Genomic DNA, 21,687 nt, shown 5'->3' on the forward strand with positions numbered 1-21,687 from the left:
AGACAATGGTCTGCACCCCCGGACGGGGACTGCACTGCGGGACAGGGAGTCGTCCCTGATTCACCTTAGACAGCGGGGACAGAACTGACCTGTCATGTGCATCTAAAGAGCAGGAGAATGTCCATCCAGGACCCCGTTCCCTGTCCCTTGTCCCCCGGGGCTTGTGTCTGATGACAAGCCTGCGACAGAGCAAACCCAAGTGTGTGGGGACACTTTCTAGTCTGCTCCCGGAGCCTCCCCCACCCCCGGTGACTCCGCTCAGGGCCCAGGTGAGCAGGTGGTCTTTAATCATGTCCGGCGTGCAGCTCACCCACGTTAGAATCCTCACACTGCGGTTCCCCCCCGAATGTCAGGAGGTGTCACAGCAGTGTGTGTGGGGTTCATTTACGAACTGTACCTGAGGCAGGTCATCAGATTTGGAAGGGAATGCGTGAGCCTGGGGCAGGGGACTAAACCCTGAGAGAGAGAAGAGAAAGACACGGTCAGGCCTTGTGACCCGAGCTGCACGCAGTGGACGGGTGTCCCTCAGCGCCCCCTCCTGTCCCCGTGTGGTTTCCAGGCTTGCTCATTCTCCAGGCCCCACATGCCGTGTTTGAAGGTGACACGTTGGTCCTGAGGTGCCGGGTGAAGAGGAGGGAGACGCTGACCACCGTGAAGTACAGCTGGAATGAGAAGGTCATTTCCACCTCCAGTCAAAGCCAGGACCTGCTGATTCCACACGCAAGTGCAAACAACAGCGGCTCCTACCGCTGCACTGGATACTTGGGCAAAAACAACATATTTAGGTCAAACAGCAAGATAGTTCGCATTCAAGGTAAACCTTTCATTTCATATAGGTTATAGATTTGCTCAGTAATGTCCAGGTGGGGAACCGGGCATGACAGGGCACCCACACACTGCGGTCCCAACGCTGGATAAGGAGGGACGTGTGTCCTCCGGCAGGCAGAGCCCCTAGGGCCCTTGCACTTGAGCTGGGGCGGAAAGAGGGAAACACAGGGTCTTGCCTGGTGTCTGAACTTCCCCAGGACCAGAAGCCAAGCCCGCTTGCCCCAGGGCCCCCAGAACTGCCCTCTGAGACCTTGATCTCCCTCTTCTCTCTAGAACTATTTCCACAGCCAAGGCTGAAAGTCACCCCATCCCAGCCCACAGAGGGCGGCTCCATGAACCTGAGCTGCGAGACTCAGCGGGCTCCGGAGCGGCGGGACACGGTGCTTCATTTCATCTTCTTCAGGGAGCACGGGGGCATGCTGTCAGACTGGAGCCGGTCCCCGGAACTCCAGATCACAGACATCCGGAGGCAAGACTCGGGATGGTATAGGTGTGGCGTCGCTGCGGCCCAGGACATCCAAAAGCACAGCCTCCCGCTGCAGGTCTCCGTGCAGGGTGAGTGTGGGGGAGCTGCAGGGGGACGGGGCGCAGGGCTGTGGCCTGCCCCACCCCACAAACTGCTCCCTTAGTGCCGTGCACGGGGGACCGCCTCCTGATGGGGGTGCCGGCACTGAGAAGTGAGGCACCCAGGGCTTCCTTTCCACCATCCTCTCTCTAAAAACTCAGAGTTCCTTTGGAACTCTACCCCTGAGACATGATACAGGTGGAGTTCGAGGCCAGAGTTAGGGAAGACGAGCAAGATCCAGACAACAAGGCGCCCGCCACCTACTGAGCTGAGACGTTCTAGAAGCCAGATCTCGGGTGACGTGTGGAGGAGATAAGCGTCAGCTTCCTCCTAATCAATAGCAAGAAAGAACATGAGTGTCCGGGACGTGCAGGGCACAAGAGAAGGACACACACACATACAAAGAAAAATCCAATGAGTGCCATCTCGTCTTGGGCACCAAAGCAGGACCCCTGGAAACAGGTGTGGTCCAGCCCCGTGCCCTGGCAGCCACCTCCACTGTCACCTGTCACTGCAGACAATTCAGACTGCTGCCAGGACATCAGACAAAACTCAAACGCGGCTTCCAGGAGAGCCGATTTTTCTCTCTCTGGGGGCCTCAGCAGCAGGATGGGCAGTTAGTGAGGGTCTAGGTCCAAACTGCACAGTCTTTGCACTGCGATACCAGCACCTGCTGACAAGTGCATCTTTTTTTTTTTTTAATGTTTATTTATTTTTGAGACACACACACACCGAGCATGACTGGGGCAGGGGCAGGGAGAAAGGGAGACCAGGAATCTGAAGCAGGCTCCAGGCTCTGAGCTGTCAGCACAGAGCTTGACGTGGGACTCGAAGTCATGAACTTCCAGACCATGACCTGAGCCAAAGTCAGAGGCTTCACTGACTGAGCCACCCAGGCGGCCCCATGCTGACGAGTACATCCTATCTAAAAGTCACATAAAAAGTGACATCGACCAACATGCCAGCCCCCCTCCCCACAGGCCCTTACCTGCCCCTCGTGTCCACGCAGGGGTCCCGGTGTCCGGAGTGCTGCTGGAGACCCAGCCCCCGGAGGGCCTGGCGCTTGCCGGGAAGCCGCTGGTCCTTGTTTGCTCGGCGGCCGCAGGCACAGGGGATACCACGTTCTCCTGGCACCGGGAGGACACGGGGCAGAGTCTGGGGAGGGAGCGTCGGCGTTCCCGGACAGCGCGCCTGGAGATCCCTGCGGTCGGCGGCAGCCACGCAGGGGCCTACTTCTGCACAGCCGACAACGGCCACGGCCTCGCCCGCAGCGCGGTCCTGAACGTCACCGTCACAGGTGAGATTTTATCTCCCTTGACCTGATTCATTGTCCGTTTCCTCAGGAGAGGGGTGGACGTGGCCAGCACTCCAGGTGCAGGTTGGGGGCGTGGCCAGCACTCCCGGTGCAGGGTGCAGGGTAGGGGTGGGCGTGGCCAATATTCCCGGTACAGTCAAGGGTGGGCGTGGCCAGACTTGGGAGGATTCTCCTTGCTCCAGTTCCACTTTGATGTCTTCCATTGTGACATAGTTTCCTCGTAGGAATGTTAATAGGTCAAGTGGGGTATTACTGCCAGGAGCCGTTTCTCACCCTGAGACGACCTTAAGTGCCTGCACTGTGACCCAGGGTGTGTTGATGTCAAAGAGTCGTGTTAGCTCGGTAACCGCGCTGCAGGGTCGTCAGTGTCAAGGGCACGCATCTCTCAGGGAGTCATCAGGGCACATCTGCGGTCCCCACACGACCAGCCACCGGCCCCGCTCCATCCATCCTGCAGGCCTGACCATCTCCGCGCCCAGACTGTGGGCAGGAAGCTGGCAGTCACGGGAGCGGACGCAGGCGGGCCCACGTGCACTCAGAGGGCAAGCCTTCCATTGGGCCCCTCCGTTCTGGCCTCTGTCTCTCTCCCTCTGTCCCCAAGAAGCCACTTGGGCCAGACCCCCACGCAGCCCCGTTGGCGCTTCTGAGCTTGGCTGTTCCCCGGGCACCAGACGAGGCCTGCGTTCCTTAGAAGGGAGCAGGCTGCCTGCTCGTAGCTGCAGGATCCTCCGCAGAGTTTGCTCCGCACCTAGATCGCTCTAACGGGATTGTACTGCCCTCCGCGTCGCTGAGGTCGACGGCGGTTCTGTCTCCATGCCACTCGACCTGTCCCCAGCTCTCCACCCAGCTGGCCCTGCCTTCCTTCGGGACCATGTGCCTCCTTGATTCCCCGGACACGCTCAAGCTCTGCCATCAGCCCATTCCCCAGGCACTCGGTCTCGGCTTCCCTCGCCGGGTCCTCCCATATGTCCAGCTCTGAGGGCCCACGGGCCTCTGCCCTCAGTCCCCAAGCCCCCCTAGAGCCGAGACCTCTAGCCTGAACTCAGAACCCACGCATCCAAGCACTGGGACCAGCTGCTCCACGGGAATGGCTACTTGGCACCTTCAAACTTAATCCATCCAAAACTGAAGGTCGGTTTTCACCCCAAACCAACTGTCCCTGCTTGGTGCATGGCCGGGGCAAACATAGAGCACCGCCCTCCTCCTTGCTCAGGCCCCAAACCAGGCCCCACTCTTCTTTTTTTTCATCTTCCACGTCTAATCTACCTGCACATCTAGTCCAGCTGGCTTTGCTTTTCAGGGTATGCCGGGATCTGACCAGTCCCAGCGCCTCTGCAGCCACCGCCAGCTCCGAGCCACCAGGGCTCCCTTCCTGGGTTATTGTGGTTACACCCCCCGCCCCCCAGCCTCCGGCTTCCACACTGCTCTCCGCAGTCCCTTCCCTGCGCAGCCTCAGACGGACCCTCTGCCTCATCCGGCTCTTCTGTACAAAGTCCTCCCTGGGCTTCAGGATGACCGCCGTCTCCGCCAGGTCCCGCGGCTCTGCCGCACCTGATCTCCTCCTCGCTCCCCTCACTTCCTCCACTCCAGTCACCATGGCCCCCAGTCTCTTCCTCAAGCCCTCAGGGCCTTTGCATTGCTCTTCACAATATCCTCCTGCTCACCCCTCACCTCCCCCAGCGAGACCCTTCCAGTGAGATGCGCCCAAATCACGCGGCCCTTCCTCTCCAGGGCCTCCGTGTCCTTCCTCGAAGCATTGTCCCCACCAGCCATCGCTGCGTCTCTGTCCCTCCCACTGCTCTCATACTAGCCTCCCGAAGGTAGGTCTGATTTCTGACCACTCTTGTATCCCAGGTGCCGGGACTAAGGCTTAGCTCACGTTCGGCATTCGAAAAATACCTATGGAATGAATGGATTTTACACACATTGTTGTAGGGATCACAGTACCGATCCCAGAAGATTCAGATCATATTGGCATCTCCATCTACACCTGCACACAATCATGTAGGTCCGAGAGGTGGAGGGTGGGCTCAGAGTCCTCCCAGAAAGTCCCCGCTGTCAGCCGCACTGAACGGGTGAGAGCCGTCAGCCCTGACGGAGCTGTGACCCCCAGCAGGCGGCTTAGCAGCTGTGGGAAGGGGGCGCTGCAGGGGTTTCCCCTCAGCTCCCTCGGGGCACATCCTGTGACCACGGGGGCCTCCCAGGTCAGGTCTTCCCACCAACAGATGCACCGAGAGCGTCTGCCTCCCACTCCGGAAATTTCTCAGTGAACAGCGCGTGGTGTGGTCCCCACGCAGATGGGCAGAGACTGGCCTGGTGTCACGCTCATGGCATTTCTAGAGGGAGACGGGGCTAGCAAGGCCGGAAGCAGCCGAGGGGCACCCCCGGAAGACCTGCCGGCCCTGATTCCCAGAAGAGGCTCTGCAGGAAACAGGTGTCCTTGGGGAGCCCAGAGGTGACACTCCCTGAAGAGGGCAGGAGCGAGTCTGCTGGAAACTTGGGGCTAAGTGCGAAGCTGTCCATCTTCTCTCTGGCGGTTAAGGTCAGTAGGAGGAGCCTGTGTCCCTGCCCACACGTGCCATCACACTGGCTCGCACGACTCTGACAGTGTCACCCGCTGCCAGGGAAACACACGCCCTTGTGGAGTGAGCAGATGTCCAGGGCTCCGTTGACAAAGGACAGAGCGGGAATTTCTTACAAAATTATTTATACTCGTGGACCTTATGCAAAGTCTCTGTGCTCAGAAATGGGAGAACATCCGGCAGCAGAGAAATTCTGAAAGCAGCCGGAGCACCGGGCTAAGGGGGGCGGTCGGCGCTCCTGTGGTTCTCGCCACAGAAATGCATTTCTCACAGCCCTGGAACCCGACTGCGCAGGCACTCCTGGCCCCGCCTGGCAGACGGCTGCCTTCCTGGAGCACCTGTGTCCTCACGTGGCAGCGGTGGTGACGGGGGGGGGGGGTTTGGGGGGACTCTGGTGTATCTTCTTCTAAGGACACTAACCCCATCATGGGGCCCACTGAGACCTTATCTAAACCTGATGACCCCCCCCCAAAGGTCTATCCCCAAAACCGTCACATTGGGGCTCCAGACTTCTTCAGGATGTGAATCTTGGGGGAGGCACAACTCAGTCTGTAGAATGGGCTGAAAGTGGCCGGGTGGTGCTGTGTGGGAGCAGACCTAACTCGTGGGGATGTCCCCTAAGCAGATCAGAGGGTAGCATGATGTTCCCGAGGGCCTAGGTGAGATGAGAGCTAATGCTTGCATAGACGCTGCACGCCCGTCAGGAAGCGGTCAGAGCATTTCACATACATTAGCAATACAATACACCAACAATAGTGCGAATGCCACCATCCCTGTTTCCCGGATAAGGAAACTGAGGCACGGGGAGGCCAAATAATGTTCTGTGCTCACACAGCTGGTAAGTGGAGGAGCTGGGATTCTAACCCACTGATCCAGTTGTGGAGTCTACGCTTCCCTCTTTTTTCTCCCACCTGAATTGAGAATGTGACGGACATGATTCAAGGTTACAACATGACGGTCTCTTCATTCCCGTGGGGTGACTTCCACACTCGGGTTAGTTAACACCTCCACACCTCACACAACCGTTGTGTGCACACGTGTGGGGGCACACGTGTGTGTGCAGGTGTGTGTCCGCATGTGCGTGGTGAGGACATTTAGGACCTACCCTCAGCAGCTCTCAAGGGTGCGGCCCGGTGTCGCTGGCTGCAGTGGCCACACTGTGCGTCCACGCCCAGCGCTCGCCTCGCTCGTGACTGGAAGTCTGTGCCCTGTGACTCGCCCCTCCCCACCCTGCTCGCCCCACAGCGCCCCGGAAGCCACCAGCTGCTCTGTTTCTATGACCAGATCCCTCATCTGAGGGCTCATCCAGTATTTGTCTTTCTGACTTATTTCACTCTCAAGTTTCATTCCTGTTGCTGCAAATGGCAGGGTATCTTTCTTTTTTATGATGAATGGTGCATCATATATATGATGGAATCTTATATATATTATGTAGGGTGGAACATTGTATGCATCATATATGATGGAATATTATATAATATATGATGCAGTGTTGTATATAACATATGACTATACATCACATGTATGTATCACGATGATGTGTCCCGTATTTCCTTTGTCCATTTGTTTGTTAACGGACACAGGCATTTCCCTGTCTCAGCTCCTGTGAATAACGCCGTCACCAACATGGGGAGACAGATGGGCTCTTCCAGATGGTAATTTCATTTTCTTCAAATGCATACCCAGAAGTGAGATTGCTGGATCATATAGTAGTTCTGTTTTTAATTTTTTAAGGGACCCCTGTTCTGTTTTCCACGGTGGCTGCACCAACGCATTCCCACGACAGTGCGCATGGGCTCCCTTTCCTCCACACCCTTGCCAACACTTGTTTAGCTGGTCTTTTTGATAACAGCCTTCGGACAGGTGCAAGGTGGCATCTCATTGTGGTTTTGATTTGTGTTTCCCTGGGGGTGAGTGATGCTGAGCCCCTTTCCATGTGCCTGCTGGCCAGTTAGAGATCGTCTCTGGAAATCTCTGCATCCACATGCATCGGAGGGCGTCCTTATCGGACTTCGGTGTCAGGGCGATGCTGGCCTCATAAAAGTGGGTTTGGAAGTGCTCACTCCTCTTCAGTTTTGGGGAAGACTTTGAACGGATTGGAGTTAAAATTCTTCTTTAAATGTTTGGTAGAATTCACCAGTGACACCATCCAGCCCTGGGCTTTCTTCGTTGGGTGGGTTTCATTACCGAGTCAGTCTGCTCACTCATTAGTGGTCTGCCCAGTCTTCAGGATTCAGTCCTGACAGGTTGGCAGGTTAGGAATTAACCTACTTCTAGACTGTCCGAGCTGATGGTCCATAATTGTCCTGGGCCTTTCAGACTAAGTCATATTTCAACTCCTCTCCCCAGAGCAGCCGTTCCTTCGAGGAGTCGAGGTCACTCGGCGGGAGGGGGAAGGCGTGCTCTCTGCTCGTTGCATCTGGAACCGTAGGTGCCCCTGGGCATGGCTGGATGGGATTTTGCACAAGTGAACGCCCAGGCGGGCAGTGGGGAGACGCGCGTGCCAGGACACGGCAGCCAAGGCGCTCTGCCCCCGGACGCCTCCTGCACTCCTTTCCTCTAGTTAAGCTGGCAGCTCCCCACGAACACTGTTTGCAGGCAGAATCACAGAAAAATCAGAAACCCCTGACGACTGAGTTTATTGCTTCCGTCAGTGTCTCTCTTCCCCCTCAGTGCTTCTAGAAGGAAGGAGGCAGTGCTGTTTGCCCCGTTCCCCAGTGCCATCACGGTGACCTTTGCTCTCTTTCTCAGGCAGACCGCTGACCAGCTCCTGTCGCATCTTCCCAGGTGGCCCGCCCTAATTCCCAGGAGGCCAGAGTACAAGGACATGGACTATCAGAGAGAGAGAGAGAGTCTCCTCAGATGCTAATTTTGGAAGTGATGTCTGTGGGTCAGCGAGGGAGCTGGCTGCGTTCTCCCCCCTGGCCCAAACCCCAGACCCTCAGCCTGGCGCCTCCTACAGGAGCACAGGGTCCCATCCGCCACTCAGGTGCCTCCTGTGCGCACAGCCCTGGTCCTCTAGGTTCCTCCAGGCCCAGGCTCAGGACCCCCACTGGGCAGAGGAATGTGCCAGGGCGTCCTGGCTCCCTCTCCCAGGGTCTCACGCAGGCTCTTCCCCCTTCAGGCACCCCGAGGGACAGAAGTGGCCTCACTGCTTCTGGAGCCGCCGGGGGACTGCTCAGCATTCTCCTCCTGGCCGCAGGCCTGCTGATCTACCACAGGCACCAGAGGAAGTCAGGTCTGTGCGCTCTCTTAGCCGCTGCGAGAGGCCGTGCCCAGTTCCTGCGAGCGCCCCACTCACGGGGCGCCCACTGTTCTCCCCCTCGACACCCACAGACTCACACCCTCCGCCTGAGGTGTGCCTAACAGGTGCTGTGGTTGAGGGTTGAGGGTTGCTTGCAATTAGTCGGGTTCACCAAGTCTCCAGTGAAAGGCAGGAAGGAAGTTGACTTTTTACTGTAAAGTTGCAAACACTTGGTACAGACAGCCTCCCTGGGCCGTTTTTTGTCTCGGACTGGTCAGCTACACCCCGCAGCCCGTCTAAATCCACCGCAGACGGGCAATCGCAAGAAATCAAAGGACTCTGGGAAGGGAGGCTGGCGAGTCTCCATCCTCCTTCCTCCCTGGAGGCTGCCCCGTGTCAGCCTGAAGCAGCCATCCTGTGCTCCCAGGGCCAGCCGGCCTCCTCCTCCCCTCCCTGGGGCAGAGCCACACACTTCCAGAGGCTTCTTGCCTCCGTCCAGCCAGGCTGGTTCAGACGCTAGAGGAGCCTGGTGTGCAAGGTCCCAGGAGCTATTTTAGCCCGAGAACAACGCCCTCCAGCTGGGTCTCTTGCTTTCATTCAGCTCGGCTGAGTCCACCATGTGGTTCTCAGAGCTGTCCGTGTGCACAGCAGGGGCCACTTTGGACCCCGGACCACGGGCCTCCTCAGCAAGCCTGAGTCGAGGCAGAGGGCCTCTGGGCTCCTCACGGGGCGTCCCCTCACTACTCTGCAAGAGAGACCGTTTGGTCCCCTGCAGCATTTCTTGAGGTCTACCATCACAGCCCCGAGCCCTCACTGAGTCTCAGGCAATTGCATATTCGGCCCAGGAACGTGTAGCCCTGACTCCAGCAAGCTACGCACTTTGTTCAGTTCTTTCCCAGATCGTTTTCCTAAGAATCCAGGATGGGGCGCAAGTTTCAATGGACTTTTTCCGACGGCCTCCCTAAGCCCGTTTCCCGCCGTGAGGTGTCCGAGAGTGAGCACCCTCGGCTGACGCAAACGTGCCTCTGCTTTATTTTGCAGGAGACGGTTCTCCGGGCGACACGGCCAGGTGAGGCCTCAGGCTTGCGGTCTTCCAAGGACCAACCTCGCAGGACTGTGGGTTTACAAACTTAGGTCACAGCATGCCTTTCTGCCCCTGTGGCTAGGTGACCACATTGTCACATCTCTTGAAGTGAGCAAATCACAACTTCTAGAACCTTCTAACGGTTCATATTACGGATTTTGCACGCATTTAGATCTGTTTCATATTTGAAATGTATCCACGCAGCCAAATGGGCAGTACCAAGGATAATAGGCTCTCGAGGTGGGCGCAGAATCTACCTGGAACAGACAGAGCTCTAGTCAGACAGTGCGTTGCTGGAAATGCGTGTACAAGGGCTGTTTCAGAGTGTCCAGGGAAGCCTCACACGTGCCGTTGTGCCCATCAGACTTTGTCTTTAACTTTGGTTTGGAAAATCTGGTTCTCCCCTACCTCCGTGTCTCGGTCTTGGGTTATGGCCAGTGACTGGGAGCACCGATTGTGTCTAATTCCTTCTGGAATTGTCCAGGCAGGACTGTGTGAAGACACCTCCTGGTGATGAGGCGAAGCTCTTTAACCAGCTGAGCCTGACTGTTCTGTCCAGGGGATGGTTGTTTCTACGATGTCAGACGCTGGCTGGCCTTGTCCCTGACAGCCGGCCCCTACTGTGTCCTTGGGGTTCTTTCACGAGAACAGGCTGTCTCTACATGGGCCTCCTGAAGGTCCAGTTAACCAGTCCCAGTCTCTGTCCCCTGGCATCTGCTGATTCCCCTCTCCTCTTCCCCCGCCCCACCACACCCCTTCCTCTCTGGGTCCCTGGGCCCCTGCTGTTTCCCAGCGTCCCCCATGCTCCTTCCTCTCTGGCCACCCCACTGCGGTGCATCTCATGATGTTCCAGGGATGATTGCGTGTTTCCGTGTCTCACAGGAGCCCGCCCACCACAGGTCCAGGAGAGGCACCCCATGGCAGGTGCCAGGGCCAGAAAGACAGCCCAGTGGAGCTCCAGTATTTGCATGGCAATGGTGAGCAGTCCCTGTGGGGAAGCCTCTCCCTCCCGAGCCAGGGAAAGATGATGTGCTGGACGCCTGGCGAAAGCTCTGGTCTCCTTATGGTATCCCAAACCAAGACACCCCAAGAAATCACTGCTGCATCCTGGGTCCGAGAAGCGTGGGGAGGAGGCTTAAGAAGAGACCTCCGTAACACATACCACTGATGGCGGCAGCCTAGAAATTTGCCATTTCTCCTTTCCAGAGAGTGTCAGAGAGGGAGACTTGGTATATTCTGAGATCCAGGTTATCCAGCTGGGACATGAAGGGGAAGGTAAGTCACTGGGGAAGATTCTGGTTGCAAACTATATTCCTTCGTTCAACATGTGTTTACTGAGTCACCCTACAGGCCAGGTGCCGCGTGAGTACACAGAGTCCATCGGCAGAGAGGCAGGTGGGAATCTTTGTAAGGGGAGCTTACAGTCCCAAGAGAGAAGACAGACTCCAAAAACTGCAACGTGTATCTCCTGACAATCAGACCCTTCTGACTGATGTTGTGATCGTGAAGACAGATGTATGAAAATTTCTCTTAAGTCATGAATTAAGTATTTGAGTAATGAGGTTTACAAGCCACCTGCTATGTGGTGAGAACATGCGTAGACACACATTCACATAATGTACACGACTATAGAGACATGTATATGTTCAGTTACTCGTATGAACAGCCCCATGTAACCCACACACTGAGCAAGCAAGATGGGACTTAATCACAAATATGTGGTTTCCCCACTGTTTCTTGAAACTTTACTCTGTGGGAGATCTTCCCAGGTGCTCAGGATGAACATTTTGGCAGCCAGAGCTTCTCAGGACATTCTCCCTTCTCTTAGGGAGTAGACAGCAGGTGGACACAGTATGCCACAGTCTCAAGTCAACAACTAGAATATCCAGTTCAAGATGTTCATCAAAACTTAGCTCTCCACTAGTTCAGGCAAACTTCAGAACAAAAGCTGGTGGGGGGAAGGGGGCAAGATGGAGTTGGCTTCCTGTGACTGGTCTCCCCTCACTAGCCTGGAGGGCACTGGGGACCAGGGTGGGAGCTGGTGTCCACCTGTCTGGCAGATAGATGCAGAAGAGGGCCCTTCCTGGAGAGGGGAGTGAGTGCGTCTTCTGACTTCCTGCCTGATGCTCCTTCCTACAGCTCCTTGGGCACAGCTGGCCATCTGTAATCCAGGTCAATATGTGACCCTTCAATGGCCTCATCCACACCCCTGCTCACATCCAGCTTCCCGCTACTAGAGTCCTTTGGTGGCCATGGGCCTTCTTGGGCAGGGCCCTCATGTTCCCGCTCTTGTCTTCTGTCTGAGCTGGACACATCCATCCAGGGGGACACCTAAGGACAGATGATGTATAGTTCCATTAATTTTAACAAATGTATCCAGTCCCAGACCCACCACCACCATCAAGACATAGAACAGTCCCAACACCCCAGAAAGTCCCTTCCTGCCCCTTTGCAGATAACTTTTCTAACCCAACCCAGCCACCACTGACCCACTTTCTGTCCCTAGAGTTCCGCTTTTCTGTAATTTCATGTACATGGAATCCTATGTAATGTAGTCTCTTTGTCTGGCTTCTTTCCCGTAACATAATGTTCTGCAACTCATCCATATTCTAGCATATTATAAGTAGTTCATGAATACTTTTGTGACATGGTCAATGCTGTACATATCTAATGTATACAACGGGATGATTTGAGGATAAGTACATGCCAGTGAGCTCATCGCCATCCTCAAGGCCACAAGCCTGGGCATCACCCCCTAAAATTTTCTGCTGCTCATTATTATCATTTCATTATTATCATTATTATCACTATTGTGTGTGTGTATGGTTAGGATCTACCCCCTTAGCAAATTTTAAGTCTGCAATACGGTATCATTAGCTATAGACACAATGCTGTCTAGTGGACCTCAAGAACTTACTCATCTTGGGTAACTTCAACTCTGTACCCTTTGACCATTACTTGCACTGGTTACCACTCTTCTGCTGTCTGTTTCTATGAGCTTGACTATCTTACGTTCCACATACGAAGTGAGAACATACAGTATTTTCTTCCTGCGTCTGCCTTGTTTTACTTAACACAGCAACTGCCAGATCCATCCATGTTGTCAAAATGTCAGGATTTCCTTCTTTTTTAAGGATGCATTCTATTCCGCTGTGTGTGTGTGTGTGTGTGTGTGTGTGTGTGTGTGTGTGTGAGACATATTCTTTACCTGTCCATCTGTTCATGGACACGTAGGTTGTTCCCATGTCTTGACTACTGTGAATAATGTGCAGCAAACACGAGGTGCAGCTATCTCTCCTGGATCCCGATTTCAATTCCTTTGGGTGCACAGCCAGAAATGGGATTGCTGGACCACATGGTAGTTCTATTTGTAATTTTTTGAGGACCCTCCAGACTGTTTTCCACAGTGGCTGTGCCAGCAGTGTACAAGGGCTCCCTTTCCCCCTCATCCTCCCTGACACTGGTTTTCTCCTGCTCTTTTAATGATAGCCATCCTAACAGGTATAAGGTGGTATCTCATGGTAGGTTTTATTTGTATTTCTCTAGTGATTAGTGGTGTTGCATACCTTTCCAGCCTCCGCTGGCCATTTGTATGTCTCTGGGGAAAAGTGTATTTAGGTCTTTTGCCCATTTTTAGTTGAGTTAGTAGTAATAGTAGTAGTAGGAGTAGTAGTAGTATTCTGGCTATTGAGTTCCACGTGCTCCTTATACACTTTGGATATTAACCCCTTATCAGATGTACAGTGTGCAAATATTTTCTCCCATTTCATAGGTGGCCTTTCCAAACATGGCACCTCACTTGGAAATTAAAATCCCCTGTATCTTTGTAGTAGAAATCTCCATTGTAGTCTGATCTTGAACTTGTTTTACAAATGATGTCAGGGCCTTCCTTCCCAGAGCACAAAGCCAGCAAAAGACGAACCTCAGACCAAGTCTTCGGTCTTGCCGGAAGGTCTGCTACTTATCGAGCCCATCGCTATCCCTGATCAACACTGACCACCGCCTTGTCTGCCACTTGGCTTTCTCAGCCCATCCCCACGAGTCAGGACCCTGTGAATGGCGGAATTAGAACTGCCTCCAAGTTGTTTGGGTTCATTGAATATGTCTTCTAGAATTATCTTGATCATGTACTGTTCTTCACACTCTTTGATGTAATTGTCAGAACACTGAGCACTCTCTTGGACTACTTCTGCTTCAGACACTTTATATATTCATGATCTGTAGCAAGATTTCTTCCCCAATTCCTTGAGGTTTGCATGAAGCCCTTAAAATTGTATGCAGGGTTCAACATGTCTGACTATAATTCTGGGAAGAGAGAACCTAGCTTCTCTCACATCATTAAAAAGATCTGTGACCCCAAAAGGTCGATGGCAAGAACACAGTGATGGAGAGAAGCCTCAATGGTCCCAGAGGCATCTTTTCGTTAAGGCTCTGTCTCCATACATCACTGTGTGATTCTGATGCTTCCAACCAATTCTCTGAGACTCTTAATTCCTAACACATAGGATCTGGTGAAACCCGTCAGCTAAACCTCCCTCTCACTGCAGTTCCATTTCTGGAGAACCGTGGAAATAAAACTAAGAACAAGAACACGCTAACGTGACTGAGGGTTTTCCCGTGGGCACACACGTGAGGTGCTCCCATGGAAACCCACTGAGCACTCCAGGGGTGCTCTGAGGTTGGAGTGAGGCGGAGGTGCTGTTAGTTAAGAGAGGCAAAAATTTAGGCAAAAAGAAATTCTGTGTTGACAGGCGGTAAAGGCAGGAGCACGGTTTCTTGGCTTGGGAGTGAGGAAGGACCTTACAGATCCACAGAGCTTGCAGAGGGCCTGGCTAAGAGATGGTAAAACAGAAAACCACCTGTGTTGTGGGACACATTGGGGGCCGGGGTGGGGAGAGCAGAGGCACCGGTGCAAAGGCTTCAATGGCTCCCAGCCTTGGGGAGAAAGCTCGAAGCCTGGGTTGCGAGTGGGCCGTGCTGCCTGTCATTCAGTGAGTGCCTTTCCCTCTGCAGCCAGGGCCCCTGGAGCGTCTCTAGAGGACAAGGTGAGTGTCTGTCCCCGACTGTTTGCTCTCCCGCCAGCCCCTGCAGCCCCGTCCTCTCTCCCTGTTCCGGGTCCTTCTTCATGTCCTCTCCACCCCAGTGTGCTGCAGTTGTCTACTCCTCGGTGAAGACACAGGTCCAAGGGGACTCCGCCAGAGAGGTCAGGTCTCAGGACGAAGATGCCACGGATGGTTACGAGAATGTCCTACCTGTATGACCTGTCCCCGATCCGAAGCCCCGGCTCAGGGCAGGCCTCAGGGTCCTGGGAGTGACCAGCTAGTTCTAACTGCCTGCATGCCTTCCCATCCGGGACTCCTGATTCACCTTCTCTGAACTGGTGATGGGGCGGCCACTGAAAGACTTGCTCAGGGGACCAGGATCTGTGGTAAGAGAAGACTCAGAAGACCCTGCTCTGAGTCTGATGTGATGTGCTGCCCACGGTCTGATTTAGGGAAAAGGAAGAAGGTGATTTGGGATTTGCACAAGGCACGACTGAGTGACCCAGGTCTCTGCCCTATGCGTCCCCAACAACTGTCCCACTTGGGATTAGCCACATCGGTGGGCTTAACTGTGCATGGCGCCCGGGTCCTTCCCACACCAAGCCCAACACCGCCTCTCCCGCCTGCACTGTTTACAGTCAGGATTGCTCCGGAGACAAAAGATTCCACACCACTGGTTTACAGAGAAAAGAATTTAAATAGGGTATTAATTTAATTAATTAATTAGGGTATGAGAAGCAGGCTCTAGGCTGAGCTTCCAAAAGCAAAAGGTAATTATACTAATGTTATTTAAGACAAAGATTTTTAACATTAGAGAAAAAAATACAAAAACAAAATTAATAACCCTACAAATCTAAATTGGAAAAGTAATGACCCTACAAATTTGAATTGGCAATTTCCATAGAAACTGATTATCAAACTCTGCTTTTTAAAAAAGATATTTATTTCCTAGATCTGTCCACTGAAAAGGCCTAGGAATAATTAGCAATCCAACAGCAGTGAGCACCCCTTCCACAGCCTGTGTTCTCCAAATATGATTTTCCACCCAAAGGCTACTGGGCTCTTTCTTGCAGGTGTGTCGTTAGTTACCAAATAGTTGATGTGGGAATGAGTAATTCTCCCAATAAATGAAGAAGGAATGAAAGACACAGAAAACCACTCTTCTGCCCTGGGCGCGCAGGAGCTCTCGGCTCGCGGGTCAGACACCCTGCAGCTCCGGTCTCTGTGGTCCCGTGTTCAGGCGTGCAGGACCCCCTGACCTGGTGCGGCCCACGAGTCTTCTCAAAAGGAACACTAGTTACTTGCGAAGGGCACAGCTTTGTTTCAAAACCCTCGGTCCCTGACCGGGAGTCCGCCGTCCAGCTCGCAGGCTTCACACAGCACCCGGCCAGCCGCAGCACTTCTGAGCCCTCCGGGTTCCCGGGGCCCTAAAAATCCAAGGACGAACTGATGGCGTTACAGCCTAAACAAGCTGAAAACATCTTGCTTGCTTGGGGCTCCCACCCAAAGATAACTACTCAGAGCCGGGCGGCGGAACGTGGTGTGTGTTGCCTCCAACATCCAGAGGCCTATCCCTTAGATAGGCTTCTCCCTTAGAATGGGAGTGGCAGCCAGTCTGTCTTAGGAAGGCCGTCTCCCCACGTCACCGGGGCCATCACACCAAAAGCCCAGTGGAGGAGGGATTATATGTCCATAGAATTAAAAGAATGAACTAATTTAGAAGTGCTCAAACCTGGGTACTGCTGAGGATAGAAACCAGGGGGAAAGTCTGGGACATCGGTGCGCCTGACAGGGCCTGGGTTCCCCGCACCCGCACAGGACGCGGCCCAGTGGTCCTGGTGAGTTCTTCTCGTGCTGCGTCAGAACCTGTGCCGTTGCTCCGCAGTGGCCCGGGACCAATGACGCTGGGGTCACAGCAGCCCCTCGGTGGAACCTACTGGAAAGATTCAGGGTCTGTACCGACGAGGTTTTGGAAGTGGGTTTATCACGTTTGTCCCGCTCACATACGCGCTGCCTATGTCCCCTCTTCCGGGAAGAGTGCATGTGACAAAATAACAGAGACGGGCCTGGGACAAAGGTGAGGCTCCCTGATTATGGCAGGTTCAGGGTGCTGGAGACCCAGGAAGACAGCTTCTGGGGACCAGAATTCCGGGGCTGACCAGGACTTTGGGTCACGGGGCCAGAGGAGATGAGCAACCTAGAGTTGTGTCCCTGAAAATAAACCGAAGCCTGGTGTGAGCCATCAAAGCAAGTCAGTGCCACCCCAGGTTTTGTGCTGATTGCTACATCAGTCAGGGTTCCCTGGCACACAGCGGGTTCTGTGGCACACAACAGGGTTCCGTGGCACACAGTGGGTTCCCTGGCACACAGCAGATTCCGTGACACATAGCAGGGTTCTGTGGCACACAGCGGGTTCTGTGGCACACAGCAGGGTTCCGTGGCACACAGCAGGGTTCCGTGGCACACAGCGGATTCCATGAGACATAGCAGGGTTCCGTGGCACACAGCGGGTTCCGTGGCACACAGCGGATTCCATGACACATAGCAGGGTTCCGTGGCACACAGTGGGTTCCCTGGCACACAGCGGGTTCCGTGACACATAGCAGGGTTCCGTGGCACACAGTGGGTTCTGTGGCACACAGCAGGGTTCCGTGGCACACAGTGGGTTCTATGGCACACAGCGGATTCCGTGACACATAGCAGGGTTCCGTGGCACACAGTGGGTTCCCTGGCACACAGCAGATTCTGTGACACATAGCAGGGTTCCGTGGCACACAGTGGGTTCTGTGGCACACAGCAGTTCTGTGGCGCACAGCAGAATCCCTTGCAGCTGATTTATGAAGAAAGGTATTTAGTATCTGACCTAGAAGGGAAGGCTGGAGAGCGAGCCTCTAGAGCTGAGCTTCCAGAAGCACCTCCCACTAGCACGAGAGCAGCCCCCGCCCCCACGGCTGACTCAGGGCCCGGGGCATCTGTGGCTGCCGGAAGGGCTCTGAATTCAAGCACCTACTATAATCAGGGGACGCAGGGGCGACTGTGCCCTGGATGGAGACGGGCCGCTCTGCACACACGGTCCCACTGCTCCCCTCAACGGCCCAGTTCACGTGCCAGGAGTCAACGTTCCACATTTGCTCCCCCAAAAAACTAGAAATATTGAGATTCACATTGGCATTCTCTTCACTTGGCCTAAACTTTTTTTTTTTGAGTGCTTTTGACAACTCCTTGCTTTCACACTTGAGCCAAGTTAGTAGTTTGCCAAGACAATCTCTGGGCCCATCCATCTGGGCCTCTGGCGACCCCACTGTGCGCACCATCGGCCTTCAGCTCCCATCAACCCCACCCCAGATTTTTGCTTGTTATATTTAATAAAATCTGTAAGGCTGAGCATGAACTCGAGATAAAAGGTAAAACAGCCCCCAGCCAAATGTCACTTCAAGAGTTTCAGAAAGAGGAACCCCGAGATAAATATATCACTTTGGTTTATGCAAAAGTGTGTTGGGTCTTCGGACTTCCCAGAGGCATGGAAAAATAACACCTCAAAAATTTACATGCGCTGGAGGGGAAGGGGAAGGCCTTGAACCAGTTGGCTTCTGTTATTTTCTGCTGTCAAAAATGAGAGTTTTCATTACGCAAGGAAGTCGGCTCACCTGCACAGGGCCCCCTTCCCCGAGGGCCGGGGGGCTGCCCAGGACCTCAGACAAGAGAACAGAATCCGAGGCAAAGACACACCTACCTTCCCAGGCCCCATGGGAGAATGAAACACAAAGCCCCTTGTTCTAAAAGCAAGGGGGAAAAAGGGTGGTTCAAAATACAGAAATATGAAGCCTCTTCCTTCTTTCCATGGTCTCTGCCTCAACTTGTCATGATGTTTTTTGCCATTTAATTCTTAGTCGTTCTAAGGAGAGAAAAACCGACATTGGAAATCATTCGCATGAATTTCATGGTTTATCTTTATTGTAACTGCAAATATAAGAGCTTCTCTTGCATCCGCGGGGTCACTGAAATTAGACAGCTTGCCTCTCGTAGCCAGTGCTATGAGAGGAATGGAAATGGGGCAAAAAAAAAAAAAATCTGTCAACGTTCTGCATTCATCTCCTCACGTGTGACCTCCTGCCTTTGGGAAGCTGGAGAGGAAGGTCTGGAAGGGAGAGGGCCGCCCACACGGCACTGCCTTCCTCTTCGCTGCATGCTGTTCCCAGCCCAAGCGATCTGCTGACACGTGGAGGCGCCACCAGGAGGGCTATGGCACGTGCCCTTGGTTTTCCGTGTTACCCGGAACACAACCACCTTCTTCCTACATCTGAAACAAGTTCAGGTTCACATGGGAAGTGTGGCTTCTCGGGGCTGTTAGTCACCGACGTAATGGGCTCGCTTGTCACTCACTTTGAGTCCTGCTGAGCCCCCACGCCCGCCGGGGTCCTGTGCTCACGGGCACTGATGGTGTGGACGCGCAGCCAGGCGGGCACGCGCCTGCCACGGGCCCCCTTCCCGCCCCAGCGCTGACTCCATGGCCCTGTCAGACCTCATCTACAGAACACAAGGCCGGAGGTAAAACCATCAGGACCTTCAGGATGGCAGCAGGAGAGCCTCCAGCCAAGTTCAGGGCCTTCCGGGGGCAGGCCGGGACGTGACCCTGAGGCCAGCAGCAGCTCGATGCTTCCCGCCAAGAGGCACTGCTTGGGACCATCACCGACGGAGAACCGACCTGCTAGGATTGAAGAGGCTCCAAATAAGGTCTAGCTCTCTTGCTCTGAGTTTACGCATTTATTTATTTTGAGAGAGAGTAGAAGGGGGGAGAGGGGGGGACAGAGAGAGAGAACCCGGAGCAGGCTCAACAGCATCAGCACAGAGCCCCACACGGGGCTCGAACTCACGAACTGTTGAGATCATGACCTGAACTGAAGTCAGTCGCCTAACTGACTGAGCCCCCCGGGCGCCCCTTTTGCTCTAAATTCTTCGTAACGATTTGAACCGCTGTTGGATTCATTAGTATGTTAGTCCTGGGGAGAGAGGGCCATTGCTTCTGGGCGCCCTTGGACAGCAGCCTGTGGGCGCAGCGACCATGTGAGCGGAAAGAAGGCCTGGGGTCAGAGGTCAGGGGGACAGCTCACGACCTCCCGCACTGCCAGCTGTGTAGCACCCCCTCCGTGCCGGTGGCACAGGCTTTCAGACGTCACCTCCAATCCTGACAACCGGGCCGCAAGGAGATGCAACACCTGCTTTATACTGGAGGACACTGGGGCTCGCGCTCTCGCCTACTTTGCCCAGAGTCACTCACAAGGTGACTGGCAGAGCTGGGATTCGGCTCCACGTCTGTCCAACTCGGGCATCCCCCTGCCTCCCACATGGGCCGATGACCAGAGCTGAGAAGGCGAAGCTGGAAAAGGAGCCTGGAGAGAAGAAGGGTGTTTGTACAGATTTTGGGTGAGGTTCACCCTGGCTCGTCCCAAGAAGGGCAGAGATCTGCCCAGCAGACCTACTGACGGGTGCCTGCCTCAGCTATTATAATTTTTTCTAAATATAGAAATTATTAGGTAATTGATAGGACATAAGAATCCATGCAAACAGGCTGACGGAGGGCATCCAGAGGTTGAATTATGTGGGACAAGTGGGCAGGGCTGGAGAGCCAGCAGGGGCGGGAAGGCCGGGCAGCGTCCGGCCCTGGAGTCCCGGGCAGGGCGCCAAAGCCGCCACACACAAGAAGAATGGGCGGCATGTAAGGACAGGAGCTGAGGGCCGGGCTACCCTGACGCAGTATCCCCTCTGGACGCGGTCAGGAAAAGAGTAACAAGTGTGCAACGTTGACCCAAAGGCGTGGCTGGTTTGCCTCCAAGCCCGTCTCTTGCTGGTGATCGTGTTCATGAATCTCGGGCCAGAGTGGGAGCACCCTGGAGAAAGCTGAAATATTCCAGGAGATTCTTAATAAACCCTGGTGCCCAAGCCCAGATCGAAATCACAGAACATCCATTCACAGAATGCCGACGCCCACTGCCCCAGGGCTGAGCCCCAGAACCTCACACTAAGTGAAAGGAGCCGGGCACAGAGGGCACACAGTGTGTGAGTCATGCTCGCGGTCGGAACGGGCAGACCTGAGGAGGAAGAAAGTGACTTAGTAATCTGTGTCCCGGGTTTGTGGGTGGCAGTGGAAACTGCAAATGCGCAACAAGTTCCTATCAGGGGCAATGGAAAGTTTTAAAAATTCAATGGTGGTGATAAAACAAGTGAATTTTATCACTGAAAATTATCCTTCCAAGCAGTTATTAAATATGTATGTGTTTAGTCAGCGATTTTTAATAGGCATTCGTGAGCACAGGGGGAGGCAACTTGGTGGAAACGCTGAGGGAAGACCGAAGGGCCGCGGCTTCCGCGGCCCCAGGTCTGGGCCTTAAAATTCTCACACCCGCCCAGCAAGATGGGTGCCGTTGCCTCTGAACTTAGAGACAAGAAGCTTGGGATCAAGTTGAGTCATCTGTTCGAGGTCCTGCAGCTGGTAAGTGACAGAGCCTGTGCCCGTCACCTCCCCATCCTCACAGAGCGAGGCCTGTCCAGTTTTCCCTCAGGAAGATGACCAGATAGTACCACTCAAGAAATTAAGGGGCCCCTGGGGGCTCAGTTGGTGGGGCATCCGGCTTCGGCTCAGGTCATGATCTCACGGTTCGTGGGTTCGAGCCCCGCATCGGGCTCTGTGCTGACAGCTCAGAGCCTGGAGCTGCTTCGGATTCTGTGTCTCCCTCTCTCTCTGCCCCTCCCCTACTGATGCTCTGACTCTCTCTGTCTCTCAAAAAGAAAATAAACATTAAAAGAAAAATTTTTAAGGAAATTAAATCCTCCTTTTGTGCAGAAGTGTGTCTACCTTTTCTTGTGGTCGCCTCCAGGGAGCACCGTGGAGATAACAGCTCTTTCCGACATGGACTGAGAGAGCCCTGAATGATCACAAGACGAGCAGGTTAACTCCCCTTCCCAGGACACCTGCTTCTCTTGCCCTCCCCAAACCTCTGGGTTTGGTCTGCGTGTAGGGAGTGCAGTG

General features: G+C 54.3%; 1 protein-coding gene and 1 long non-coding RNA gene across 4 annotated transcripts in view; one reads left to right on the forward strand and one right to left on the reverse strand.

The window, feature by feature from the left end:
- Nucleotides 1-18,761, forward strand: part of FCRL4 (Fc receptor like 4) — a 26,016-nt gene extending 7,255 nt beyond the window's left edge. For 2 of the 3 annotated variants that reach the window (XM_029935891.1, XM_029935890.1), the window contains 10 exons: nucleotides 560-814; nucleotides 1,102-1,383; nucleotides 2,403-2,690; nucleotides 8,415-8,528; nucleotides 9,576-9,603; nucleotides 10,501-10,595; nucleotides 10,825-10,893; nucleotides 14,370-14,460; nucleotides 14,632-14,663; nucleotides 14,762-18,761. In XM_029935891.1, the coding sequence (XP_029791751.1) occupies nucleotides 560-814; nucleotides 1,102-1,383; nucleotides 2,403-2,690; nucleotides 8,415-8,528; nucleotides 9,576-9,603; nucleotides 10,501-10,595; nucleotides 10,825-10,893; nucleotides 14,370-14,460; nucleotides 14,632-14,663; nucleotides 14,762-14,994 (1,487 nt within the window). In that variant the 3' untranslated portion in view covers nucleotides 14,995-18,761. The remainder of the gene's footprint in view (nucleotides 1-559; nucleotides 815-1,101; nucleotides 1,384-2,402; nucleotides 2,691-8,414; nucleotides 8,529-9,575; nucleotides 9,604-10,500; nucleotides 10,596-10,824; nucleotides 10,894-14,369; nucleotides 14,461-14,631; nucleotides 14,664-14,761) is intronic. The other variant, XM_029935892.1, reaches the window with a different exon arrangement.
- On the reverse strand, nucleotides 587-2,821 carry LOC115288522. The gene is made up of 4 exons (XR_003907049.1): nucleotides 2,382-2,821; nucleotides 1,658-1,723; nucleotides 1,167-1,398; nucleotides 587-662 (listed from the first exon to the last, which is right to left on the reverse strand). It is a non-coding gene; the product is annotated as an uncharacterized LOC115288522 (long non-coding RNA).
- Nucleotides 18,762-21,687: the final 2,926 nt, after the last annotated feature.

This window comes from Suricata suricatta, chromosome 3 (genome assembly GCF_006229205.1).
Source record: "Suricata suricatta isolate VVHF042 chromosome 3, meerkat_22Aug2017_6uvM2_HiC, whole genome shotgun sequence".
In the NCBI taxonomy this organism is placed as follows: domain Eukaryota; kingdom Metazoa; phylum Chordata; class Mammalia; order Carnivora; family Herpestidae; genus Suricata; species Suricata suricatta.